Genomic DNA, 27,746 nt, shown 5'->3' with positions numbered 1-27,746 from the left:
TTCTCCCTCTGCGAAGAGTAGCGTGAAAATATTACCAGACAAAAATATACAGAAATTAAGAACGAGACACGTGTAACCTTTTCTTCCATAATTAGGAAAAAAAATCCAAGCTCCCTCAATTTGAGGCTCAGACATACTCACACCTCACAAGTCACAAGTGCCAAAACCAAAAATATCCACTGTGTTCACATTACCCAAATTGCCCCTACACGCTGTCCAAGCTGTTAGCCATGAGCATTTTTTAGTAGGGCTAGTTTAGTAGTTTACGGTCCAAAAATAGAATTATGGATAAAATGAATTAGCTAATATAGGAATTAGGATTTTAAGCATATCCCGCAAACCACGTGCGAGCAGTGAATGTACTTTCCGGACACAAACCACCGCTCCAATTTCCTCATGTTTCGCTCCAAATTGGAACCCTCCAATCCAAATCGCTCATTATAAAAAATTTCCCGAGAAAATCTTTTGAATTTTCCAGGCCAGAAGGAAAGTAAGGGAAAATAAGATAAAATTCTGGGAGAATTGGAGAAATAAGAAGATAATGCATTCCCTGAGCCTCAAAGTCTGCACTGATTACTGCTCGGGGACGAGGACGTGCTTGCCGGGCCGAGGGAGCTTCGGTGCTGCGAATTCGGAGCTCTGGAACTTGAGAGTCGGTTCGGGGTTTAGAGATTTCGGGAAATCGGGTCGGGTCGTGGCGTGTGCTCCGGAGAGGAATGGGAATAGCTGGAGCGGAAGTCCGAGTTGGAGTTCGAGCCCGAGTTCGGGTGCGGGTCAGAAATCGAGTTCGTTTCTTTCTCGGAGTCAAAGCTGGGCTTTGTTGAAGCAGCAAATGGAGGTTGCTGCAAATACCGAGGTGACTATTTTGGCAAAGCAAGCATTTTGGAATTTACTTCTGTTTTCTCTTTGTTTTTTCTTGGAAGCCAAACAGAGGATTTACGGTTTTGAGCTCTGTATTGAATTACAGGATTATGAAGAGGCTGCGAGGATACGTGACTCGTTGAAGTTGTTAGAAGAAGAAGAGCCGATTTTGTGGCTCCGAAGGAAGATAAAGGAGGCAATCGCTGAAGAGAGGTTTGAGGTAATTAACTCCAGTTTCTTTTTATTCTTTTGTTTCAAAGAAAGGATATTGATTTCATTTGGTGGGTGTTTATTGCTTGGCATTGAGCTAAAAAAATACGATACCAAATTCATTTGAAGGATTTTTTTATTCTGATGTGCTCAGGATGCAGCTAAGTATCGAGATGAGCTAAAGGAAATTGCCCCCTACTCTTTCTTGAAATGTTCAAGTGATGCAACCACCTTGGTATGAAATTATTATACTTTTCTAAATACCAATCGAAATAGTAGTTGTTTGGTATTTTATTGGCTAACTTCATTACGTATTTAAATTTTATTTGTGTTAGGTTCATGCTGCTTCGGTTTTATCTTAGATATTGGTCCAGTTATGTTATACTTTGGTGCAATTTTTAATATCATGACTGCCCATGAGAATTCAAGTGGGAAATAAAACACTTCCAGAGTAATTTGACCAAAAGAAAAGAAGTTCAATAGAAAGGTTGCTGAATTTGAAGTAAATTCTTTGTTTCTTCAGGGAATTCGGGTTCAAGTTAGAAGTGTGTATATAGAGGGACGAAGTCAGCCTTCAAAGGGGCAACTCTTCTTTGCATATAGAATACGAATTAGCAATAACTCAGATCGCCCTGTTCAACTTCTTAGAAGACATTGGATTATCACTGATGCCAACGGAAAATCCGAGAATTTATGGTGAGTTAGTTTTCTTTTCCATGCTATCTGTTATCTCTTCGGGATAATCTTATTTTTGAATTGCTACTCTCTTATTTTCTTCTTCTTTTTTACCAAATATTTTGTGTGTGCTTTTTTCGCTCATCGTAGGGGGATTGGTGTTATCGGTGAACAGCCTGTTATTCTTCCTCAAGCTAGTTTTGAATACTCATCTGCCTGCCCATTAAGCACTCCCACCGGAAGAATGGTAAGATGGGACCCTTCTTTTTTCTTTTGTTCCTCCATGAAAACTTATTTAAAAAGTATATTTTATTGGTCTTGTAAATTGATACAATCAGAACAGGAAAGGAGAAGAAGCCCAAACTTTCTTGAATGTGGCTTGTGCAATTATGATAGTCTTTTCATTTGCAGATTATATGTCATATCCTAAGGAATGATGCTTAACATTGGATAAATATTTCAAATAAAGCTCTATAGCCTGAACAATGAGAAGTTAACTAATGAAATATGTTAAATTTCAACTGAGAGTTTATCAAATTGCTTCCAACAATGTATATAAATGATTAGATAGAATCTTGAGATGCTACCTAGTTCTGTTTGTATTGCTTCATCACATTCCAAATGTAGGCTTGACTGATATTCCCTACTTAAGGGCATATGTGCCGTGGAGTATGGATTTGTTGCAGTCTCTGCAAATTGAGTCATCTGTAGGTGTAAACCCCATCAAGAGTAACTTGGCATGTTGCACATATAAAGTTGACTCCAATGATGGCGTTTTGTGAGGCTGCCCCCTGTTCTTCTGTTATACTGAAAGTTCTTTGCCTAAATTTAGTGGTAATGGAGATTAATACATCGCCTTAAGATCTAATGAGCAATGAATGTAGCTAGGAGGAAAATATCCTTGGGTTAAAACCTATGTTCTCGTCTTTCCATTGTTTTAAAATAACGTTTCAAATTTCATTTGATCATCATTGATAGTTTCCAAATAATTTGAATTTATCATTCTTTGAACTAAAATACTCTTGTGTTGTGCTCGGATTTGTGGATTTAGAAAAAGATATTTGGATTTGATTTCTTAGTATGAATTGTTTAACAAGACTCTAGAAGTGTTAATTTGTATGCTTACGATTCAGCAGTAAATAATGTAAATTTGATTGTTTGAATATGAATATTTTCAAATACTCATGCAAAAGGTGTTATTTCAAATCTACTCTATGAATAATTTAGAAATAGAGTTTTCTTCTCCATTTTTATGCTTTGAACTTTTGATGTAAACAAACTTGAATTTCATAGCCGCACATCAATATCCTTCATTTTAAATCGGTAAATCCAACTGCAACCTTAAAAAATTGATATACTTATTGTTTGCGTACAATGCAGGAAGGTGACTTTGAGATGAAACACATCAATAGGGTAAGTTCACAATCATTTAACGTGGCTATTGCCCCATTTTCCCTCTCAGTATTGGGAGATGACATTGACACCTTTTGAATTTTGATGAGTTGTGAAGTCGATTTCGAGAGGCATTGGAATTTCATAATTATTGTATGTTATATTCAGCAGTTTTCATTTCTGTTCTTGGGAGAATATAGGTATACAAATGAGTACATTTTTATGTGGCAAGTTTACGAGAATGATTAATTTGTAAAGATGAAAGTATAGGTTTTTGTGACAGTTTTGTAAGAGAATATGGTGGTGCAAAATTCTCAATAGCCAAGAGGTTGCATGGATCAAGTGTTTTGAAATCCAAGCTTGCTGACTCTCTAGCTATTCAAGTCCTGTATGACGGTCATTCTTAATGCTTCCATTGCACGTTTGCCTGATGTGAACTCTATGATAAGTTAACAACCTCTCAATAAATATTTGAATTTACCGAGTATGTTCAATGAAATGTACGATGACAGATTATTCGTATTTCGTATTGGTATCGGCCCCCCTTGTGTACATGTTAAGGCTAGTTAACTCTAATCCGTCAATTTGTGTGTTTGATTTGTATCCTCATTGCCATTCTCCCTCTCATTTTCCTCTATATCCTAGCACAAAAAATAAGAATGAAAATGAAAATTAAAAATGAAATGGTTATCAAACGAGCCACAAACTAATAAGATGATGGTGAATGAAAAATGTGACAATTCAAGGTGGGTCTTTATCTATGAGCAGCAACAATCTCATGCTTTAACTAAAAGCTAAGATGATCATTGCTCTTTACATAATAGAGAGACCCCATAATGTTTCCAATCAGCCATGCAAAGTGTCTTGATGTGGCTTTATGCAATTATGATAGTCTTTTCAATTGCAGATTAGATGTCATATATATCCAAAGGAACGATGCTTAACGATTGACTGAACAATGAGAGATTAACTAATAATGAAAAATGTTATATTTCAATTGAAAGTTTTTCAAATTGCTTCCAACACTGCATTTAAATGATTAGATAGAATCTTGACTGATATGCCCTACTTTTGGCCGTATATATTCTGTTATCTTTCAAAGGTACCGAGTATATGTTCGATGAAATGTAGAATGACGAATCGGAAAAGATAACAACGAAAAGAAAATCTGATTTTTTTTTTTTTTCTTTGTGCAATATCAATTCAGAGAGTCATTAAAATGTCATATTTCGTATTGGTCTCGGCCCCTCGGGTACGTGTAGTTAACCCAGAAGTGACACCTAGTCAAGTGCCTGGAAGTCCCAATTTAGTTTTTATAAAAGAAAACTTATATATATATATACAGAAATTCTCTTATGCGGACATCCGGACGTTATTATCGTGCGGACGCAGTTGTTATTAACTTCCACACTTATTTCATGATCATATATATTGCATGTCGCTAACAGCCCAAGCCTAACCATTTTGGTAGACTAGGGAAACATATACATATACCTCTCTCTCTCTCTCTAGCTTCCGTATATATATAATTATTTCTCTCCACTTCATATATGAGCCTTCAAGAAATGGGAGGCTCTCTGTCATTTTAGTCATTCATTTTAAGCAAATAACTCATCAGCTGCTGCAAACTCAATTTTGGGCTCTCCTTCATTGTCTCTGCCCACTCGATATGAAAACTTTCATTATAGGTGTGTTTCTCTCTCTCTCTCTCTCTCTCTCTCTCAAAATACACAAATACATATATATACATACATTTATATGTAGGAATTATGTCTTTAATTTGTGTTTTGTTTTGTTTATACACAAACGTTCATGGGTGCTTGGGGGTTTTGAACCAACTAAGCTATACCCCACTGGCGTCTCTAATTTATGTTATTTACCATAATTTTTATTCTGTGGTTGGAATTAATATTCACTATAAGGAAAAGAAAAAAAAAACCAAGTTGGTTGAAGAATTTTTTTATAGATTTTTATTATATATTTTTTAAGTTTATTATAAGAGTATATTATATATGTGCTATGAATTGCAAAAAGCCTATTGTCTACCAACTAACCTCCATTCCTAATTTTTTGCTAATATATTCATGCTTTTGGTACTGCAACTAACTCAAGGGGGAGGAGGAATCTTCCTTCTATATTAAACTATCCATGACGTATGGAGAATGGTTTTGTTTGCCCCTAATTAAACTTCCCTTTGCCTAATTATAAATTTTGTTCTTCAATTTCTAGCTCCAAAACCCAATTAGTGATCTTTCAAAAACTAATTAGTGTTGTTCACAATTTCTCATAGCCAATTCCCCCCGTGGTGGTCGTGAGGTGTCGGGTCTACAATTTTTTTAATTTTTTTTAAGCACTTAATTATAACACTAATTACTAAAACTAATATTAGATGTCTTCTTGAAAAGGTTCAACAATACACCAACATATCCACATCCTATCCTCTAATCTAACCCCTTTTGTGGGCTCATAAAAGTCACTAATCTTTTCATTATATATAGAAAGATGAGTGTCACTAATTTTGTTGCCCATTCTCCAAGTAATTTGTAACGTCTCCCTAGATTTGTGCTTGCTTGGCGACCACACTTGTCACCGCCTTTGACAAAACAAGCTATTTTGACACCTGTTGTATGAACATGTCATCTTCTATATCTGATTGTGCAACACGTTATCTTCAAAAGCAAAACAGTAAAAATAAATGGCCCGCAGCTTTTGCTCGTTTTGAATGGAATATTATTTTTAATCTGCACTGTTAATTTTTTTCCCCCTTTTTATATTTTTTTATTTATTTAATTTTCTCACTCTTTTCTTTCTTGGGTGTCTTTTTCTTTTTCTCTTTATTGATGATGAAAGCTATAAAGCCACTAGGGGCGGTGAATTTTGGTTCTACTTTTGTAAAACAGAGGAACCCATCAGCCAGTGGCTTACAAAATGTTTTTTTTTTTTTTTCCATTATTTATTTATTAATTAAATTTCATTAATTTCCCAGGCCAGAAGGACATGAAAAATAACTAATAAAATCATAGTGAATTCCTGGTCTAACAGGCAAGTTCTATGAGCAGCAACAATCTCATGCCTTAACTGAAAGCTAACATGATCATTGCCCTTTGCATATTTAGAGACCCCATGATGTTTCCAATCAGCCATGCAAAGTTAGCTCCCTGAATAAATGGAGAAATTATACAGTGATACGGTACTACCACGTGGTAGTGCCAGGTGGTAGTACGGACCAACAGAATAATGACATCTGGCATAGCAGTTATTAGAGAGAGACAGCTTTTCATCCAGTACGAATGTTAACGCCGTTTACTCTCTTCCTCTTTTTCTTTATTTTTTTGTTTCTTTCAAAGCAAAGAACAGATAAACCCTGGTGTAATCGGAGTCTGCGCCACTTTTCAGAGAAAAAGAACACCTTTTTTTCAGCCAGAAAACTATGGATCTCCTCTTTTTCTTACGGTCTCTATTGATTTTGTTTCCCTATTTTTGCAGATCTTTTCTTCTTTTTGTCCAATTTTTGCACTCTATTTCCTCTTTTTTTTCCTTGTTAATTCCTCGATTTTGTTTTGGATGAAGACTTATGTGAGATCTCATCCCAGGCTACAACTCCTCTTCTCCAAGTTTGAAAAGTAAGGCTACCTTCCATTTTGTGAGATTTTCTCACCAGTTTTCCAACTAGACTCTCTGTATTCATTTATTTCTGGTAGTCTTTTTGGTTTAAGTTTCTTCAAAAAAATTTCGAATTTGAATCTTACTGCAATTTTTTGTTTTGTATGTTTGGCTTGGTTTGCTTCTCTTTTGGGGTTTTGGTTTTGTTTCAATTTTTATTTGGAATGTCTTGATTTGTGAGATGGAAGGAGTTTGATTTAGATTTGTTTTTCATAGCATAACCTGCAGATTGAAAAATGATTTGGCACTATTGGGGTTTTATTTTTCTTGCATTTCCTTATTGCAATTGATACATGTTGATTTTATTTCTCAGTTTCCAGCGTGATGAGTAAGTTAATTTGGTTTGGGTATGTTGTTAATGGAACGATTTGGCTAATTGTATATGTCCTAACAGATTTTTTGTTTCTTTCATATGATTTGAGTAATTGTTCTGTTTATTCAAACACAAACAATTTAGGCAGCCATAGCAACCCTTTCTCTGTTGTTTTGCTATTTTGTTGTACCTTACAGACAATTTGAGCATATTACTGCTTAATTGAGCTTGTTTCTCTAATTTTTTTAGGGATGCAAACTGTTGGAAATCCCTCGTTAGTGGAGTGAAAAGGTGTAGCTGGTGTTGATTGGCAGCAATAATTCTTCTCCATTTCGATGTGCACTGTGTGCATGTGTGTGTGCTTGTGTCGCACCAAAGAGACACAGAGAGAGCACGGCAGAGAGAAGAGAATTTAATTGAGACTTGTTGTCATCTGTAACCTGTTTGTACCTTGAACTGACGAAATTATGTTAATGAAAATTTCATTCATTTCAAAAAGTTATTAGGTTTGTGTAAACACTTCACTAAATTTGTAATTGATTGCCCTTCTATTTTCTTTTTCCAGTGTTGTACCATTTCATCTCGTTGGTGAAAGTGGCCCAGCATATTATTACCACCTTCTTTTGGCATACAAGCTTGATGGGTATTTTTTTTGGAACGCTTTTGGCATACTATACTAAAATCTAAATGAGAAATTTTGTAAAGACTAGTAAAAATAAGAAAAAAGAATTCTGCTTCCAGTGATTGTAGAACAAAAATATGATTATAATAGTTCTTTGCAAGTTATACATAGAAAAAATACCAATAACAAATAATGATAATAAAGTACATTGGAGTTTAAATCAAAATGAGTCCAGATTTCCAAGCATAAACAGTTCTTGCACCTGCACCCAAAATTATACATAAAGTTGAGTTAAAGAATTAGATAACTTCAAATATAAGGAGGCATTACTTATGTTGAGTAAACAATAATTATAACTATTTGTTCTTACGCAATACGTTATAAAATATAAGGAAGCATTACTTATGTGGAGTATGTTGCTGCTCATAACCATAAGAATGTGAATCCTGCATTACATATAGCTTCATTAACCAAATACTCCTAAGTAGGCATAAGCTATAGAAATATAATCATGACTGAATCTTTTATGACCTTCGTCATTAAGTTCAAATGAGTGTATTGCACCATCACTTCCAACTTCATGCATCATCACTCCCAGACTATCTACAAACTCCTTTTCAAATAATTTGAATATTTTTCTTGTGTAGACAGTAGCAGCATGATTCAGAAGGCCACTGCTTTTGGCAATTCTAGAAGGGAGTCCTTGATTGCAACGAAAAGATTCTTCTAATTCACTTGAACGCATTTTTTCTGCTTGTTTATCATAGTGATGCACAAATTGAGTAAGACTCATTGTCTTAGTAGACATCTGATGGAAAACATTGTTTGTGCTCTCACTTCTTTGTGAAGATTTTATCTTAGCAGTGAAAACTATTTTTGTATTATATCTCTTTTGTCTCCTCCGAACACTAAATCCAGTTCTCGTAGCATAACTATTGTAGAGATTATAAGCTTCCTCTTCAGTGGACACAACTTTTCCAAGCAAATCTTCTTGAAAACTTTCCATACGATTGACGATCATTGGATTTTCTTCTTCACTTTCAATATCAATAACTACTTGCACACGCCACAACATTATTTTAAAAACAAAACAAACAAAAACTAAGAGTATAATTGTTGATAAAATACTTATTAACAAATACATCTATGTGCTACTCGAAAAAAAATTAATTAATTTATGCAAGCAGCCAAGTTAAGGAAATAGACATGCAAAAAGTAATTACACTATATATGTGCAACTAACTAAATGTGTGAATCTAGTTCCACTTTATCAGAATACTAAAAAGAACAACCTACAGAAATCAACAAAAAAAAATGGATTCTGCAATAATCGGAAACAGCATGCAGAAAGTAGAAAAAAAAAATTCTGTATAAAGCATAGGATTGTTTGATTGACTTACCATTATCCATTTTTGTCTGAGGCTATAGTCCTTTGGTTTTTGGGGCGGCTGGTGGTCTTTTCCTTCGACTGCAAAAGTAATTTCTGAATGTTGGTGCAGACTCCAATGACAATTCACGTTCTAGGGTTACTTTTGCTTTGAAAGAAACAAAAAAATAAAGAAAAAGAGGAAGAGAGTAAACGGCGTTAACATTCGTACTGGATGAAAAGCTGTCTCTCTCTAATAACTGCTATGCCAGATGTCATTATTCTGTTGGTCCGTACTACCACCTGGCACTGCCATGTGGTAGTACCGTATTACTGTATAATTTCTCGAATAAATGGGTCCCACTTCTCCCAACTCCCAATAGTTTCATGATATCTGTTTTGATTGAAATCATCATGACTTCCTGGGTCCAAAATCATTGGTCAAACTTAGGTCTTGTTGCAGGTCATTGGTAACTTAATAGATTTCCACCCACACCCCAGTTGCTTTTTTGCCTTTTTTAGGGAGGTTAAATGACTCAAAAGGCATCTTCAAGCATTAATTCCAATATAATAATAAAAATGCAAAGACAATTGTTCTGTGGTTGGTCTGTTTTTAATATTGGTAACTTAAAAAAGACATAATAAAAGTCTGGTTGTACAAGAAAGGTGGTGAAAGCACACATTTCCCTGTAATTTTATATTTGCATGGAACTACAAAGGACTTTGGTCTCTGTTTACAAGATTTTGTTGGGATATTAATAATATATAAGAAAGGGAAAGTGAAGCTTATGCCTTATGCTCAAAGCATACCGTCCTTTTCTCCTCTCTCTCTCTCCGTCTCTCTCTCTTTCTCTGTCTCCCTGTCTCTGAGAGTCTCTGTCATCTAGTTTTCTCTGCATAGCAAAGAAGCAACGCATCTCTTCCTCTAACACACCACCACGTTTTCTTTGCTTTCTCTTGTAAGTATCAACCTTTCCTTTGCTTAGAATTCAGCTACTTCTTTTATCTCGTTTTGTTTTATAATAATAATTGTAATAGAAATGTCGGTTTTGTAGCTTTCTGTGCAAAAACCACCTAAAGTTTGGAATCTCTGCTTAGTCTCAAGCATTAATGTGTTCATATAGGACATGGGTTTTGTTTTGTTTTTTTTTAGTTTCCATTTGAACCCAAAACCAGTTCTTCTGCATAACTATAAGTCTAGAACTTCCCATTTCCCTTAAATGTGGTTTCTTTGCATCAGTACTATCTTATCTTGGTTCTCTGTTATGCCTTTCTGGATCTGGGTTTTCATAAATTTGTTTGTCATTTGGTTGTTGCTTTGAGCATTTCAGCTTTACTTTTTCATCATATTTATTCCTCTACTTTATTCTGAGATTTTTTTTTTCTGTAATAAGCGCGTCAAAGTCGAGTTTTTTTTTCAAGCTCTGATTTTGAAAACATATTCTGCCTTTTGGGTTCTTAGCATTAATCACTTACCACACTAAAAATTATTTCATTGGGATTCTAGTTGCCTTTTTCCCTCAAATTTCCCATTTGTTTTTTTATTGTTTGAAGATTTGAGAACAAATTTCCAGGCATCCCAATTCATTGTGAGTGAAAACAAACAGGGGAGTAAAAGTAACATCATGAATTTTTTAACAGGAGTTCCAAAGGGTTCTTGGCAGCCAATCATGACTGCAGATACAACAACCTCGAGTTACTGGTTCAACTGGAGGGTCTTGCTTTGTACCATATGGGTTCTGATTTCAATGACTCTTTCAGTTATTCTCGTATGCAAATTTGAAGGGCCAGGCAGTTCAAAGCGCGGTAGCAGAGAAACCCAGCAAGAAATATCTGCAGGAACTTTGTATGAGGATGAAACTTGGAGACCATGCCTCAAAGGCATTCACCCAGCCTGGCTTCTGGCTTTTAGAATTTTTGCTTTCTTTGTGCTTTTGGTTCTGCTCATCATCACAGCTTTTGTGGATGGAGGTGGCATTTTTCTCTTCTACACACAGTAAGCTGTCATTTCTTGAAACCAATCTCTGATTTTGCATGGTAATGCAAATGAAGTTAATTACAATGCTTGATAATGGTGAAACTTGTTTTTAATTACAATTTATATGAATATACATCACCAAATCTTGTACTTAGCTTCTAATTGGTGATGTTTTTGGTTTTGGACAGGTGGACATTTACATTGATTACTATTTATTTTGGGGTAAGTTGTTACAGCTTCAAAGAGCTTAACCTTCTCTATTGACTACATCATTCTTCTTCTTTCTCTGCTTGGATTTTCTTTTTCCTTCTTGTTTATTTCTTTGTCAATTGCTCCATGTCTAGCTTGGATCATTGCTCTCCATGCGGGGATGTTACCAATACCATAAGAAAACTGCCGGCGATAAGGTTGAGAGTTTTGAGGTGGATACAGAGCAAGGCACTTTTGTGTCTCCTCCGCTTGGAGTTACTTCCGGTACCTCTGCCACAGACAAAGCCTCAGGCTCCCATGTAGAACAACCTCAAGCTCGCCAACCTGCTGGCTTTTGGGGTTATGTCTTCCAAATAATTTTCCAGGTATAATGTTTTATAACTTCAACTTCAACTTATAAGTTGGTCATATTAATGCTTAATTAGCTTATTGAACATGCTTTTGCTTGTAAACAGATGAATGCGGGTGCTGTCGTCCTCACAGACTGCGTCTTTTGGTTCATAATCGTTCCATTTCTTACCATCAAAGATTACAACTTGAATTTTGTGAGTATCATATACAGCCTTGACCTTGAGTGACTTTTAAGAACATGTCTAGCCACATAATACTTTGTTCATCTTCTCTGTCTATTTTGGATTTCGAATCATTCCATAACCTCAGGATTAGTTTATGTAATCTATGATTATGATAGAAAATAACAGGTTTCATCCTTTTCATGACAGCTGATTATAAACATGCACACAATCAATGCTGTTTTCTTGCTTGGCGAAACCGCTTTGAACAGCTTGGTAAGTTGCAGTTTGCAAGTTCAAAATTCAAATCACTTTTGGGTTTCCAATTCTTCTCATGAATACATATACGATTAACATTGATAAATTTTTCGATTTTCAGCCGTTTCCCTGGTTCCGAATTGGATATTTCTTCCTGTGGACAGTCACCTACGTAGTTTTCCAGTGGCTCGTTCATGCTTGTTTCAAACTTTGGTAAAATCATCATTTCTTTGATTTCCCATATTACAAAAACCATAATGGCTATATACTTGTAGTGATGATTTCTGTGTTTCGAAAACAGGTGGCCCTATCCATTTCTTGACTTGTCATCTCCATATGCTCCACTATGGTATGTATCCTAAGCTCTTGATTATTTTCTAATTTCCAATACCTTGTAACTAAATATGGTAGTTTATGTATTTAATTAGACAGTTGGTTGCTTAACATATGCTGCTTCTTACTGCAAACCCTATTTGAAGGTACTTGTCGGTGGGTCTGCTGCATATCCCATGCTACAGCATTTTTGCTCTGATAATGAAGATGAAACATCAACTGTATTCAACACGGTTCCCTGAATCTTATCAATGTGGGAGATTACTTGGGCAGCGATGCGAGACTACATAGCTGAAGCCGAACACCGTATAGAGTACAGGATCCAGAAAGAAAGAAAAAAGTTACTGCTATAATTCTTTGTAGAAGGAGAGCATGCAGAATGACAGAGATCACATTTTAGAGTTATGGGGATCCATGCCTCCAACAGATTTAAAGGAAAATGTAGTTTGGAAATTAAATTTTGGATGCTCAAGCGTTTCCCTAACCAGTGGCATACTTTTAAAGTTGCAACTTGCAACTGCATATACACAGACATCAGAAAAAAGTTCATTATAGATATTCTCATTCCTAATCTAAAATTATTCTATTATTCAATATAGACTCTTTATATCTACTTTTTATTAATTTCCCACTAAGTTGATACCACCAACAATCTTTTATTGGCATTCTCATTCCAAGGGATTTCAAACTTTTAACTCACAAACAATCAAAAAGTTGAGATGTACATTCATAATCTAGAAGTCAGATAGCAAGTAAATGAAAGAGACAGCACTTATATTGACTAGCATCTACATTACAAAAAGGGGCCAGCCAAAAAGAATATATTCTTGCCCAACCTTAAGAATTTAGCTACAACAGAGTTGGGATGTCCAGTTTTGATTATTTAACATCAAAAGGTGCAATGAATGAAGTTTCTACATTCCAAATCAAGCCAAAATGCACATATAATACAATGCAGATACAGAAGAATTATAAGGAAGTGCTGGGCAAAGAACCCATTAAAATCACATTGTCACCGTCTTTATGCTCCCTTGGCTTCTCTGGCTTCACCTTTGAAAATAAGCCAGAGAGTAATCCAGAACTCGACCCTCCTCCAAACAAGTCTAGAAGCCCACTGATCTCAGCACCAACCCCAGAGGTTGCCCTCTTAATGAGTTGTGCCGGCTCGTCCAACCTAAGGTGTGCCCCGCACATGCAGTCCATGAGCTTTCTGAAGCAATGCTTGTGGAATACTGATTCACAAGATGGACACCTTTCAATCTCATCCTCCTGCCAATAACTTTTACAGTCAGATTGCAGCAACTATACTTATTAATTTATCAATGCAAAATAAGGAATTCAAGGTTTCCTAGTAAAGGATACAAAACGCTCACATGATTTGCAGAATGAGGAGATATTTCCTCTGGTTACAAAAATATAAAACATTGTGAGACATATGCTATTCATTTCAAAAGGAAACCTGTAAGCTCATAGGAAATCATGTTAGGGTAGGGTTACGGAAACTAAGTGCTTGATTCAATTGATGGTAAAAATGGAAAGATATAAAGCCGAGTAGTGTGGTGTTGGCAAATTTGATGGCCAAAATCTGGTTCTCCAATTGATGCAATAAATATTTTGGGAACACATAAGATCAATAATAAAAGCGAGAAGAAAAAAATCTTATTAGCCATGTGAACAGGAATCACAATTGTACAATAGAATTACAGATGCTCACCTGAAAAGGGAAAATGAGAGATGAAGGGTCATTGCATGCTTGTCGTGCACCACAGGGGACTCCCACATCACAGCATATGAGACACTGCTCAGTTATATGGCCCAGAATTTTCCCTGAGACAGTTTCAACTATCACAGGGAGCGCTGCCACAAAAATAGTACGTCAGCCTTCAGAAAAGATACACACACACACACACACACATATCAAGTAATCTATTTTATTTTCATAATAACAAAAGGTCCAGTATGGCATACATGCATGAAGATAAAGCTTGTGATTAGAAGCTAACCTGCAAAGGCTCCTTTTGAAAGATCAATGAGGTCTCTCAGTGCAAAAAAATCATTGCTTTCTAGAAGATATCTCCGAGACCCAAGTCCTTTGTTGATTGACCTACGGAATGGACAACGAACATAAGGAAGCATGGTGCCAATTTTCTTCCTGACACCCATAACATGAAGCAAGGCTGGGACCTTTGAGAAAAGGAATGGATTAACAGCACTGACACAAAGCATGGGCTGCAAAACGAAGTTGATCATGGACATGAGGTATTGGCTCAGAAGATCACTTGAAATGTTAAATACATGAAAAAATAACTTGGATTTAAAATGTTCAAAATGATGCTGGAAAGGAGGAAATTTGCGGGTGTCAATCTCAATGCACAAATAGATGTATAAATTGGTTGAGTACAATAAGTTACATTATGATACAGGATTGGTGCAAAGATTAACATTGTATTTGTAGTCTCCCTTAACATAACCATTTCCATAATCCCCTGGAATCAAATGGAATCCCAACAGATATGACCAGGAAATGGCATTATATATGGACTTGTCATCAATTACAACAGATATTTGGTCCATGTATCAAACAACCATTGCATAGGGTACCTGGTACTAGAAACCCCTTATAATTCATTCTTTTTTCCTTGTACCGTGGCAAGTTTAAAGGGAAAAAAACAATTGTTCCCATTATCACATTATGTGGAAGCATAAATACGAAAGCAAAAGTGCTACAAAGAGCGTTCTTACAAAATCTATCAGTATGTTGCTTACAATATAGTCACAATTCATTGACATAACAGATACAAAATTTAATCATAAAGAAGGCGACAGTCTTCATATTACCTGGTCATGTATAGAATCCAGATAAGATTTAGCCAACTGCGAAACTGGATACTGAGTAAAGTCCCAGTTATGCAACACCCTTGCTGGTATGATTGCAATTTCATTTGTATGGCACGACGAGCAAAATAATTGACCAGTATATTCACAAAGTCGAGGCTTGCCCCATCCAAATGTCTGTGCAAAATCCCGTATCAAAGTCTTTCCATCATCAAAATGCTTGTGACATCCAGCACAAGTATAATGTTGTGCTTCTAGCATCTGCTTCAAAGATTTGTATTGTCGAATTTCAACAATAAGTGATATGGTCTTTCCTAAAGTGGAAAAGTTTTCGGTGTATGCCCTTTTAGTATTAGAGTCGGACATATTTGATGCCATGGAGCTAGGAAATGAATCTTGAGGAGACAAAAACCATATTAATGCACTCGGTGGACTGGAAGAGAACCTGTAATGGAGAATGGATTGCAGACACTCTTGAATGAGAACACTTCTCTCCGCAACAACATCAGGAGATGCATTTCCAAAAATCTTTCTGGATTCCTTTTCTACAGAAGACCAGGGAGAAGGTAGATTCCAGCCATGGTCAGCAAACAATGTTTTCAATCGACGATAGAGTGTATAGAAATCACGATATCGACGTTCAACCTCCCATTGATCCTTGCCACTCCACACTTTTATTATATACACAGTATATTCCTTCACTCCCACCAGTCTTTCACTGAATGAGACATCTCCCTTCTTCTGCCTTGCACCCACCACTTCGACCCCATCAATTCTCAATGAATTCTGATTGAACAAGTAAGCATCATCTGTGCCAGAAGTAGAAGCAGTCGATCCACCATCTCTTAACGGTAGAGATTGCTGTGACTGTAAAAGCCTGTTACCATGAGCGAACCTTGCCCCTGGGGACTCAGCAGAGTCGAGCAGAATTTCTTCCATCTCATTAACGACCTCATCGTACAATTCATTTAGCTCAAAAGTATCTGTCTGCAGCATTAGTAAAAGAGGAAATGAGCTCAAGACAACTTCACACACAAATATTCTTATATGGATAAGATCAGATCAGACTGCCATAGCACATAACCACCAATATCATAAACCAGATATTCTCTTGCAAAATTGGTGCAATAACTAGTAAACAAACCATGCCCATGACAAGTCTTGGTAAGCCATATACATAACTAAACAAGAACACAACGTAAAACCTAGTAAATACTTGAATTTACAAAGATCAATATAGACAGGAATACTTGATATAAAATAATGATAATAAAATCTGAAAGATCATCACTTTGATGCCTACCACAATAATGGAGCCTTCTCAAAGCTATGAGTTATATTATCCTACAAGTAACACGAGTCTGCCAGTCTAAACCAACTCCCCACCCCCACCCCCCAACACCCACACACACAAAATGCAATTCAACCAGTTGTCAATGTGCTAATTTACCAAAACACATTGTGGACAACTCCATGAGACATAACCAAGTCTACAAACTTAATAAGCATGACTGACCTTAATGGGCATAGGATAGTTTTCAAAGAGATCTTCTGAAACAGAACTTTCCCTCATTTTATTTTCAAAAATTGATGTCGGCATGCTTGGCTTATCGTCCGCAAGGAATTCCCCCTTCATATTTCCAGGAGGTCTGGTTGCATAGATGCTAAGCTGATTAGTTGATATATCAGAAAGGGGATTCGGTTTAACTTTTAGATTCCCCAAATTTTTGTTTTCTAAATCTTGACCATCATCAATCCCAATGACATCCCCAGCATTCACACGTGTAAGTGCATTAGAAATGCCGTCATCCATAATGTTTAAACCATTTTCATCAGGACTTTCTTTTGCTGCTTCGTCAGGACCTGGATTTTGATTCTTGGTCAAAGGAATGTCTCTTGAACCTTCTTGCTCCGGTTCTTGAACATTTTGAAAACCAGTTGGGGTTGTAAAAGAACTTTCGGTAAATTCAATCGGATCATCAATAGCTTGGACTTGATAACTGACCACAGGAATTTCCCTCACATCTTCTACTCTTTCTGTTTCAATAATATTTGGAGAACTAGCAGGGACCATGGAACTATTAACATTTTCTGCCAATTTCTTATCAGCTTGAACTAGTTGGCTTTCTGTGGGCACGTTTGTCACATATTTTCCCTGCTCAGTCTGACATGTACTTTGATGCTCAACTGAAGCGAGGGAAGTGGAATTTGAAACTTTCCTTTCAGTTTCAACCTTCTTTTCTGTCTGGTGCTGGAACACATTCCTAGCTAAAGAAGCTATATTACTTCCGTCGCTTTCTTGCACAAAATCATCCCAATCATCCGAACCAAAGGCTACAGATGAGTTGATAAGAAATGGATTTTCATTCTCTGGTTTTGCTTGCTGATGATAGTGCACATTCCTCTGTTGACTAAAGCCACTCTTCTCATCATCTGAACCATACATGGACCCCTCATCCTCTGAGTACTCATTTCTAGATGAGGTTCCTTCTTCCCTATCAATCTCTCTTCCATCAAATTCCGAAGTACGGAACTCCATTTTTACCCCATCAAACTCTTCAACCTTGGGTACAAATTGGGAACTAGTTCCAACCCAATTCGAATCATTAGTCTCTCGGGTCACCACACGTTCAAGTTCAGCACTATCTTTCCCTTTTCCCACAACTCCTCTCTGCACTTCCATGCCCTTTTCACTGTCTTCGTCACTATTATCCGAACCATACTTCAATTGTGAAACCCCCCTTAAACCCGACGATCCACTCTCAAGCTTCCAAGACATCAATTCATCTAAACCATCAACTCCATGAGCATCCTCATTGCCATACAATTCCAACCCACTAGACCCATAGTTCGTATTCCGCCGACATTCAATACTATCATCCTCCTTACAAAACTCAATCCTACCACTACCTGAAACTCTCCGATCCTCTCGATTTCTCTCAATCCTCCCTCCCAAACTAAAATTATCCAAACCACCACTCTCGTCCACAAAACCCGGACTTTTTAGCGACCCGAAGTCGGGCTCCGGAAAATCATTGAATACCGTGATTGTGCTGCACATGCTCGGCGTGCCCATAACCGAGTTGGCGCTACAATAGCGCTCGTACTCGGAGTCGCCGAAAGACGAGTACCGCGACGGAGGCGATCGGGGTGAGGCATCGCCACCGTCACCGTCCGATTTCCGATCCAAAGAATGGGACGGATCGGGAGAGGCGGCCTCGGCAGTCGTCTCTCCATTGATCATTGGAGAGTCAATGAATCATAAATTCGAGTTCTTTACAGATGAAATTGAGAGAGAAGAGTCGGAAGAGTCAGAAGTAGACCTGGGAGGAATCGACGGCTTTGATTCGATTGGACGACGGAGTTCCGATGGAAATGACCGCAGTTGATGGCAGCCCGGATTGTGAAGTGAGTTCAGCGTTTGAGATTTAGTAGCAGCGAGGATTGAATAAGAGGCGGGAGGTCGGCAGAGAGAGACAAACGAAGTTTTTGAATTGAAGATGAAGATGAAGAAGATGATGAAAAAAAAATTGTTGTTTTTTTAGTTTCAGGTGGAGCTGTGTAAAACTGGTAACTTGCGACAATGTCGAATTTTTATTTTTGTTCTTAATGCATAGGTAATTTATTTTTCTTTTTTAATAAGAAAAAAATTAAGCTTTGGTAATTAAGAAAATAAAAACATTATATTGTTGAAGAAATAATCTCGGGGACTTTCATGTGGTATTTTTTTTATATTGACTCATATTTTGTATTGTATTATAATTCCTGCTTATTTGTTTTCTATAAACCTTCCTGATTTTTCCCTTTCCTGTCGAGATCAACCTTTCTCAATTTCACCTACCAGTCTTAGTTCAACAGCCATATAAATGTTTCTTTTCTTTTTTGTTTGGAAAACGAAAGAATAATCTAGATCATCAATTCGAATACAACCCAAATTTTCATTCGGTTTTGATATTGGGTACCAAGTAGGGGAAGGAGGAGGGTCACAACTACTGACCCCGCTCGACAGTCATATAAATCTTTCTTTACTTCTTTGTTTGGAAAACGAAAGAAAAATCTAGATCATCAATCCGAATACAACCCAAATTTTCATTCAATTTGAGTTTGTGTTGTCCAAGTACGTAACAAGCACAAATAATCCATAAATTCAATTTGAAAATTATGCATAGTTATTTGTTTAATCTTTTTTAACTAACACCGTGTTTGCGAAAAGCTTTTTAAGATGAAAAACTTACATGTAATAAGGACATTTTGCCTTTAATGGAGCAAAGTTCGAATTGAAAAGACAATTCTTATCGACAAAAATCAATCAAACATAGAAGCATATAATACAAACATCATAAATGTCTTACAATGTAAAGATTCTGAAGAGTCTTACAGTTAGGAACAATGGATCAAAACAATTGTGTTCTATCATTAATTAATTTTGTGGCAACTCGAACCTGCATAAAGGGCAAATATGACCTTGTTTTAACCACTCCACAATGCAGTCTCCATGAAATATATGAGAGCATGGCATGCGAGTGACTCGATCCCCACTCAACATATTTTCCAAGCAGACCACACAAAAGCTCTCTCTCTCACTCGATCCATGCACCCCAACATCAAACACCAACTTCTCCAAGGCCTCAACCGATGCTTGGGATGCAGGCTTTGGTCTCAAGTTCGAGTTCAAATCTTGTTGATCATCTAAGGAAGGCAGGACGAGAGAAAATTCGACCATATCTGATAATGATAGAGTGCTGCTAAACGAACCCTAAAATTAACTGAGTACACCCTACTACAAAAGTATATATTGAATTACTGATTTACCCTAATATAAAATGACCAAAAAGGATATATGGAATTCTGAAACAAATATAATTTTAATAAGTACACCCTACTAACTGTATTCAACCTTAATCAAGAGATTACTTTTGAAGAGAGAAGAATAGAGGCATTACAATAGGTACGTCCTGCAGGTTTTATCTCAAGGCTAACTGTACTTGCTGTTGTTGAATACATGACTGAGCTTGTCGTGAAAAGAGAAGTTAAAGCACAACCTGCTCAGCACCTCAGCAGAAGAAGACTTGGGCTCAAATCTGCTTCTTCTCGCAGTCCAAAAGGAAGCACAGCGGTGGAGATTATGTGAAGGTAAGAATAGACTAGTTCGCTAACAATAGCACAGCGGTGGTGACTTATATATTGTAAAAATAGAATTTATGCATATTGCTTTTGACTAGTTCGCTAACAACATGAATGAAAAGCTCTGACCCTACTGTGGTGGCTTATTCATGCACGTCAAAATAGAATTTGTGCATATTGCTTTTGGCCTCTTATTAGTACATTGCAGAGATATTATTCCAGTTTTATGTAGCATACATCAAAATAAAAGCAACATTAATAGGATCATCAGCAAAAGAGGTATTAACTTTGATTTTTTTTTCAAGGAAGTCATCAAAAGAGGTATTAACTTGGAAATTTTGGAATGGATGCTTCATACATTTCGAGGAAGTCATCAAAAGAGGTATTAATTTTGATTTTTTTTTTTTTTTTTTGGTTTAGGCTAAAGCATGTGTACTGAAAAATGACAAATATGAGGGTTTTTTTTTATAGCATCCAGAAGATGTATCTAAGCAAGACACCGACATCAATAAACAATGTGTTTTAGACTACAGAAACGAATTTATCACAAATGAGGTAAATTAATGAATATTTATATATTTATTTTATAATTGCATACATTAATTTAATTATTAGTGATTTTACAGATATTTGTTAGTCGTGAAACAGATATTGTTGATTTTCAGTTAATATTTATATAGCATACATTATTTATTACTTCACATGAAACATGTTGCTACAATATACAGGGCGGAGACTGCACATGCAAAGCTGAAGAAACAACTTGGTAATAGCATGTGTACATTTGGCACATCATGGGACAAAATTCATCCTTTAATAGAATTGCAACACACTGAGATAAAAGCATCATTTGAGAAGAGTCTGTCATTTGTGCAACATGACTGCATGAAAGAAGACTTCAAGGAGTTGATTGGTTTTGTATCTATTTCTGCCTTGGATAATATTATGGTTGAGCTAAAGCGGTTAGATTATATTGGGGTTGATCCGATATCATGTGGTTGCATAATAAAACACACACACGGATTACCATGTGCACATGAGATGCAAGAGTTCAAACGGACTCATAGACCCATTCCACTTGATTGTATTCATCCTCGTTGGAGGAAGTTAGATTTTTTGGAGCCCCGACCTATTGCTACACCGAACAATCCTCCAGAAAATGCACAGTTAGAATTATTTGTGAAGTGGTTTCAAAGTTGTAGTTCTGAGACAAAGAGACATGTTAGTATGAAGTTACAAGAGATTATGAATCCCGCATCTACCACGCTTACACAACCCCAGCTGAAGATTAAAACAAAAGGTCGTCCAAAAATTGACACATCTACTCGACGTTTGCCTTCTGCTTTTGAGGTTGTCTTATTTGGTCAAGATAGTGCACACTTGACTGACAAAGTTGTTACAAGACCGCCACGTAAGAAGCCAAAGACCATACCCCAAAAGCAATCAGTATTCAATAGTCAGACACAACCATTGCCATATGTGAATCCAAAGAAGCGGCCTTCGAAGCTACCTGTAAGTAGTTACAATATTAAATTTGTATATTGTTGTTTATATTGTAATTTGGGTGTAATTGTAATATGCAGATCTATAGGCCTAAACCCATTGTAGATGACTCTTGCTTAACACCAGAGTTTAACAAGTGGTTTCCTAAACATATGTTGATACATATTAGAGGGGCACAAGATGTTCAGAGTGATGGTAATTGTGGTTTTAGAGCCATTGGATCATTGATGGGATTTGGTGACAATGCTTGGCGCAAAGTACGCAGAGACTTGTTGAAGGAGTTGAGGAAAGAATCTGTCATATACGAGTTAATATTAAATGGTAAGGAACGGGTACAACATATTGAGTATATGTTGGACTATTTTGAGGACTTCCCACTTCAAGATAGGTGGATGACTATACCAGATATGGGACACCTCATTGCATCTTGTTATAATGTAATCCTCATGACTTGGTCAGTGCATCAGTCACTTACATTTTTTCCATATGAGACTGCTCCATTGGATTCTATCTATCGCCGTGAGATTTCGATTGGATTTGTTAACCATAACCACTGGATTAAGGTAAAACAATTAAGCTGTTTATGCATATATATATATATGTTTGTTTACTATTTTTTTTCACATAACTTGATTTATTTTTTTATTTTTTATTTTACAGGTTTATTTGGAAGGTCAACACCCTATGCCACCAGTTGATGAGCGTTGGTTGAGATGTGCAACCATAACTGCATCAGATTGGCTTACGCCATATCAGGATCGTATACGTCAATTTAGATATGAAGCTGGTGTAGCAGACTCTTATGATAATGACCCTATATTTATTGAGTAGTTTTGTGAAGCATCATATTGGTGACATTATTGGTGACCCTATATTTATTGAGTAGTTTTCAGTGTCTCTGTGTGCATAAATGAGAGATATTGATGAGTACAAAGACTGGTTCTTTATCGAAGGGAGGAGATTCTAGCTTCCCCATGACAGTAGATTCCAGTTGTATTAATTTTCACTTGTTCTTATTCACTTTACACCAATACATTCACGTACAACATACAAGTTATTGGTTTCCAACTACGAATAGTCCATCTAGAGAGGTTGGGAAAGTTGAGAACAAATAAATTTCACAGTAGCATAGTAGTATATAACTGAAACATGCATAAAAAATCACTATTAACGAAAGAGGTGGTGATTGCAAGAACTTGGAATTGCAAAAAAAGTGTCAACAATTTTAGTAGAAGCATAAATCCATATGAAAAGTCAAAGATTTATAAACACTATTAAAAAAATCAAGCTGAAAATCAACTATTAAATAATGCTACAAGTATTAGGGTGTACCATGGGTATTTTTGGTAGTTCTATAAGGTGTACTTAGTTAATTTTACATTTTAATTAAAATATTAGGGTGTACTTAGATCATAGGGTGTACTCAATTAATTTTAGGGTCCGTTTAGCAGCACTCTAATGATATTGCTTCTTCAAAAATATGTTCAGTAGGCATGAAATCTATGAGCCATTCTACATTCAAAAGATTGTCTATACCATCATCCAAGAGATTTCTGAGCCATTCATTCGATTGCAGGCCTGTCATACTAGAAGTCTGTATATTTTTTATATGAGCGATATTAGAGAGTAGGAGATTCAAAGACATGTAGAGGCAATGTTTACTTGTGTGTGTTGAGAGGGAAGACGGATATAAAGGATCCAAAGAGATAGACATTTGGAAAGGAATTTCGTTTGGTAGTCCTACTAGGGCTAGGATATTACTAACCAGTCTTCAATTTCACAAGGGCCATAATACTATAGATCAAACGGCGTCGTGTCTATTGTGAGCCCATTATGTTTTTTTTTTTTGCTTTGAATGTATTATTTTTCTTTTAGGGCCAAATGTTTCGAGTTATAGCCAATTACAGATCGCCACGTATACAGTACCTCCTCCCCATCTAAAACCCTAAACCCCCAAACCAGAGCGAACCTGTCAGAAACAGGACACAAACCGAGCTCGCATTCTCGCTCAGCCATGGCGATCAGTAGCGAAGCCCTGAACTCCCTGAAACTCACAGACCCAACGCAGTTACTGACGCCGAGCCCCGCGCTCTCCCAAACGGCTCGAACCGCCTTGCAGAACCTCTTCTCCTGCCTCAGACCGTTCACGCCCAAATCGCCATTCGATCAGCTGTTAACAGACGGCTTCGACGCCGAGCAGATATGGCAGCAAATCGACCTCCAATCGCAGCCTCTCATCTCGAGCCTCCGCCGAGATTTGAAACGGTTCGAGAAAAACCCGGACGAGATTAAGACGCTGAAGGTGCTTGTACAAGGCCAAGAGAAGGTTCTGGAAGCTGAAAATGAGGGTTTAGAGAAGGAAATCGATGGTTCTGATGAGGAATTAGATGAATTAGATGAAGACGATGAGAAGGAGCAAGAGGAAGAAGAAGACGAAGAAGAAGGTGAAGAGAATGAGAGTGAGGATGAAGAGGAGGGAGAAGACAGTGAAGGTGAAGGTGAAGGTAATAATGGGATAGAGGATGGGTTTTTTAAGATAAAGGATTTGAAGAAGTCTTTGGAGGATAGTGAAGCTAGGGAATATGGGTTAAGGAAGACTGATAAGAAGAAGAAGAAGAAAAAGAAGAAAGGTAGCGATGATGATGAGGATGAAGAAGACGAAGAGGAAGACGAGGATGAAGAAGAAGACGAGGAGGTGAGGCCCTGCTTGAATTTTTTGTTTTTTGTTGGATAGTTATTTGGTTTTTGGCTTAAGAATTTTGCTGATTTTGAAGCTTGGCTTTTTGGTTTCTAACTCGATTCATTTTGACTATTTAGCTTGGAGATTTAGACATTGGCGATGATGAGGATGAAGAAGACGCAGACAAGTTTGCAAGGTGCTACATTTATGATTTAGCCAATAATTTTGTTTTTCTTTTCTTTCTATGTTTATTGTACCACAATTAGTTGATTCTATGAATATGGATCGATCATTGACTGCAAATTCATGGTTACTCTGTTGTATATCTATTTTATGTAATTCACCAGTGCATATCTTTTCTGGTCATGCATGTATATCCATTTAAATATGCTTCTCTGCTACAGATATGAAGACTTCTATGGAGGAAAAAAGGAAAAACCTTCTAAACGAAAACCAAAATTGGTTGATGGATCAAAAGATTTGGGCATATACAATGAGGATGAGGATGAAGATGAAGATGATGAAGATGAAGTTGAAGAAGAAGAAGAAGATGATGATGATGATGATGAAGATGAACAAAAAGATGAGAAGGTACTTGAAAATCAAGTAGTGTAACAAAATTTGTGAGCATGGTCTTGCAGTTCATAGGTTCTCCATATTTTCAAATGAGTTTCATCTCATTTCAATATATATTTTTTAATACAGAAGCAGACAACTCTTTCTACCCATGAAACGAAGCTTCTGAAACTTCGTTCCGAAATAGACCAGATGGAAAAAGCAAATTTGGAGCCAAAAAATTGGACCATGCGAGGAGAGGTAACTTCGCTGTTTCTGATTTTCTTCTTTGGGACACTAATAGTCGTATTATGTATGTTATGATACCCATGTATCTTTTAATGGATTACATATATCAATTATGGGCTTCGACAACAGGTAACTGCAGAGAGAAGGCCAAAGAACAGTGCGCTAGAAGTTGATCTGGATTTTGAACACAATGTTAGACCTCCCCCTGTAATCACAGAGGAGGTTACAGCATCGATTGAGGATATCATCCAGAAAAGAATCGAGCAGGTAAACAACATTTTTAATAGATACGCTCCAGGAATTTATTTTCATGTCATATTTTCTTATCTAAAATGTTAAGTTCAAAGTTCAGCTATTTCTAATGAACCATATTTTCATCAATCACCTCTACTGGAGGCTTTTTGGCACTTTATATTGATCACTATAGATTAGAAAGAATTATTTTTTTCAATTCTCATTTTTTTCTAAGCTTACTCATTCTGTCATTATTTGATATTGTTGCTTGTTTCTTCTACTCTCTCTTTCTCGCCCTCGTTGTGTTTGTTTGTGGATTACAACCAGTTCTAAAACTGCAGTTGTTGTGTTTTATAGGGGCGTTTTGATGATGTTCAAAAGGCTCCGACTTTACCCTCTAAAGCACCAAGAGAAATTAAAGAGTTGGTAAGCATTACTTTTTGATAGAATTTTGATTTATTGTTTGTAAAATGAAGTAACTTGTTCAATTTGTCTAATCCTTTTGTTTAATATATAGGACGAGAATAAGAGCAAGAAGGGTCTAGCTGAAGTCTATGAGGTACGGTTCTCCTGATGCAAAATGCAATCACCTGATTTGCTGCCCAACCTTCCAAAGTTTGATCTCCTTAGGCTGGATTTCTGTCTTAGCATCTAAATGTGATACTTAACAAATTATTTTTCAATTTTGAGTAAAATGTGCTGAGAAGCTATTTTTATCAATTTCTGCAGGAAGAGTACGTTCAAAAGACAAATGTGGCTTCTGGTCCGTTGTCATTCACAGACAAACAGAAGGAAGAGGTGCATATTTTGTTTGTTGTTCTTCTATGTTACTAATCAAAATTTAACCTCCTTATCTGTATCTAAAGGTGCTAATTATTATTCTTGTGGTCGTTATCTTTGACCAGGCAAGCAAGCTGTTCAAGAAACTTTGCTTGAAGTTGGACGCTCTTTCTCATTTCCACTTTACTCCAAAACCTGTATGCTTCTCAATCATAAAATTTATTTATTTATATGCAGCGTATACTTTTCTAATTTGTGGGCATTCATGTACTTGCTATATGCTATCTGGGATAGGTTATCGAGGATATGACTGTACAAGCTAATATCCCCGCTCTAGCGATGGAAGAGGTAATGTGAACTCTACATTTCCATTTCTTTTTATATTTTTTTCTATCACAAATGTCTTTGGAAAATTGACAATCATAATATCTCTCCTTTGGCAGATTGCACCTGTGGCTGTGTCAGATGCAGCAATGCTAGCTCCCGAGGAAGTGTTTTCAGGCAAAGGTGACATTAAAGAAGAAGCAGAACTTACACAGGCAGAGAGAAAGAGGAGGAGAGCTAACAAGAAAAGGAAATATAAAGGTGAGCTTGGACAACACAAGTTAGATTATCCTCTAATGGGACAAAATGTTCATCCATTTGACCCTTTTCGGTCAGATGATTGCTTCTGTTCCACACAAATTGAATAAACATCTGGTTGTTGACTTGTTCAAGAAAGAATGTCTAGGATTGGCTACCAACTAGGATTGTACTCATAAATCTTCTGGTCCATCCCATTTTGTTACCAATATCTGCATAACTTTAACTATGGACACATTACAGCTAGGGAAGCAAAAAGGACGACGAAGAAGCCACGAGACAGCTAAAAGGATGGCAAAGAAGCCATGACACAGCAAGGTGCTATCAACGGTCGATGGTAAATGGCTTTTGTAATGGATATAGTGTTTTGCTTCCTCAGCTCTAACAGTTCTTTGTATTGCAGGGAAGGAAGGATAATGAGATGGTGCATAAGTTTAACTTAAGCCGTGGTTGCAACTGGTTGACTGATTAGAGAAGAGGAAAAGAAGAAGAGCATGGTGTTAGGCGGCTAAGGTGGGAGAGTTCATGTTGAAGATCTCAATTGCTCAGTTTCTTCTTCTCACCATTCTGAGTTTTGATGGAAGAGTGAAGAAAAAACCCTGTACAAGGCATATGAAAATTATGAACAAAACACTTGAAAGGAAATTCTTATGTACCCTAATTTGTTTGTTTTTTGAAATTTTTATTTACTGTTACTCAAAATTCGAAGATAAAAATTTGTAGTATACAGTATGGTCATATTAGATCGTATAAATCAAGGAGTTATTATTTACCGCAATCAATCCAAGAAGTTAATCCGTGTCCAAGAATT

At 36.7% G+C, this 27,746-nt stretch overlaps 6 protein-coding genes across 10 annotated transcripts; 4 read left to right on the top strand and 2 right to left on the bottom strand.

The window, feature by feature from the left end:
- The first annotated feature begins 329 nt into the window (after nt 1–329).
- Nucleotides 330–3,569, top strand: LOC110766965 (uncharacterized). The gene is made up of 6 exons (XM_021970391.2): nt 330–856; nt 968–1,081; nt 1,226–1,306; nt 1,595–1,767; nt 1,897–1,993; nt 3,127–3,569. Exons 1-6 carry the CDS (start codon nt 542–544, stop codon nt 3,235–3,237), a joined length of 891 nt encoding a protein of 296 aa, XP_021826083.2. The 5' UTR covers nt 330–541; the 3' UTR covers nt 3,238–3,569.
- A 1,090-nt stretch (nt 3,570–4,659) lies between these two features.
- LOC110766847 (UDP-N-acetylglucosamine-N-acetylmuramyl-pyrophosphoryl-undecaprenol N-acetylglucosamine protein) lies at nt 4,660–12,987 on the top strand. Of its 2 annotated transcripts, none has more exons than XM_021970246.2 (9): nt 4,660–4,826; nt 10,744–11,098; nt 11,269–11,302; nt 11,425–11,655; nt 11,746–11,835; nt 12,013–12,078; nt 12,182–12,273; nt 12,362–12,409; nt 12,540–12,987. In XM_021970246.2, exons 1-9 carry the CDS (start codon nt 4,808–4,810, stop codon nt 12,682–12,684), a joined length of 1,080 nt encoding a protein of 359 aa, XP_021825938.2. In that variant the 5' UTR covers nt 4,660–4,807; the 3' UTR covers nt 12,685–12,987. The 2 variants fall into 2 exon arrangements, with proteins under 2 accessions (XP_021825938.2, XP_021825939.2); XM_021970247.2 differs by lacking the exon at nt 4,660–4,826 and adding an exon at nt 9,849–10,061.
- On the bottom strand, nt 8,112–9,375 carry LOC148294582 (uncharacterized). Its single transcript, XM_088253067.1, has 3 exons — nt 9,137–9,375; nt 8,268–8,789; nt 8,112–8,182 (listed from the first exon to the last, which is right to left on the bottom strand). Exons 1-3 carry the CDS (start codon nt 9,144–9,146, stop codon nt 8,160–8,162), a joined length of 555 nt encoding a protein of 184 aa, XP_088109193.1. The 5' UTR covers nt 9,147–9,375; the 3' UTR covers nt 8,112–8,159.
- Nucleotides 12,593–18,822, bottom strand: LOC110766929 (Phox (PX) domain-containing protein). Of its 3 annotated transcripts, XM_021970350.2 has the most exons (6): nt 16,745–18,822; nt 15,232–16,215; nt 14,397–14,622; nt 14,108–14,250; nt 13,767–13,795; nt 12,593–13,662 (listed from the first exon to the last, which is right to left on the bottom strand). In XM_021970350.2, exons 1-6 carry the CDS (start codon nt 18,470–18,472, stop codon nt 13,497–13,499), a joined length of 3,276 nt encoding a protein of 1,091 aa, XP_021826042.2. In that variant the 5' UTR covers nt 18,473–18,822; the 3' UTR covers nt 12,593–13,496. The 3 variants fall into 3 exon arrangements, with proteins under 3 accessions (XP_021826042.2, XP_021826041.2, XP_021826043.2); XM_021970349.2 differs by lacking the exon at nt 13,767–13,795 and having other exon boundaries at nt 16,745–18,821; XM_021970351.2 differs by lacking the exon at nt 12,593–13,662 and having other exon boundaries at nt 13,768–13,852.
- A 2,232-nt stretch (nt 18,823–21,054) lies between these two features.
- On the top strand, nt 21,055–22,686 carry LOC148294581 (uncharacterized). The gene is made up of 3 exons (XM_088253809.1): nt 21,055–21,864; nt 21,936–22,418; nt 22,516–22,686. Exons 1-3 carry the CDS (start codon nt 21,055–21,057, stop codon nt 22,684–22,686), a joined length of 1,464 nt encoding a protein of 487 aa, XP_088109935.1.
- Nucleotides 22,687–23,785: 1,099 nt separating this feature from the next.
- LOC110766930 (U3 small nucleolar ribonucleoprotein) lies at nt 23,786–27,713 on the top strand. Of its 2 annotated transcripts, none has more exons than XR_002528226.2 (13): nt 23,786–24,550; nt 24,673–24,731; nt 24,940–25,126; nt 25,241–25,351; nt 25,469–25,606; nt 25,931–25,999; nt 26,091–26,132; nt 26,303–26,371; nt 26,479–26,550; nt 26,648–26,701; nt 26,797–26,938; nt 27,179–27,272; nt 27,339–27,713. XR_002528226.2 is itself a non-coding variant. In XM_021970352.2 (13 exons), the coding sequence occupies exons 1-12, from the start codon at nt 23,870–23,872 to the stop codon at nt 27,220–27,222; spliced, it is 1,668 nt and encodes a 555-aa protein (XP_021826044.2). In that variant the 5' UTR covers nt 23,787–23,869; the 3' UTR covers nt 27,223–27,253; nt 27,339–27,713. The 2 variants fall into 2 exon arrangements, 1 of the variants encoding a protein (XP_021826044.2); XM_021970352.2 differs by having other exon boundaries at nt 23,787–24,550; nt 27,179–27,253.
- Nucleotides 27,714–27,746: the final 33 nt, after the last annotated feature.

Source organism: Prunus avium, chromosome 5, assembly GCF_965620075.1.
Source record: "Prunus avium chromosome 5, drPruAviu1.hap1.1, whole genome shotgun sequence".
NCBI classification, from domain to species: Eukaryota; Viridiplantae; Streptophyta; class Magnoliopsida; order Rosales; family Rosaceae; genus Prunus; species Prunus avium.
Note: the sequence above shows the minus strand (reverse complement) of the source record. Positions and strands in the feature narration are given on the sequence as shown.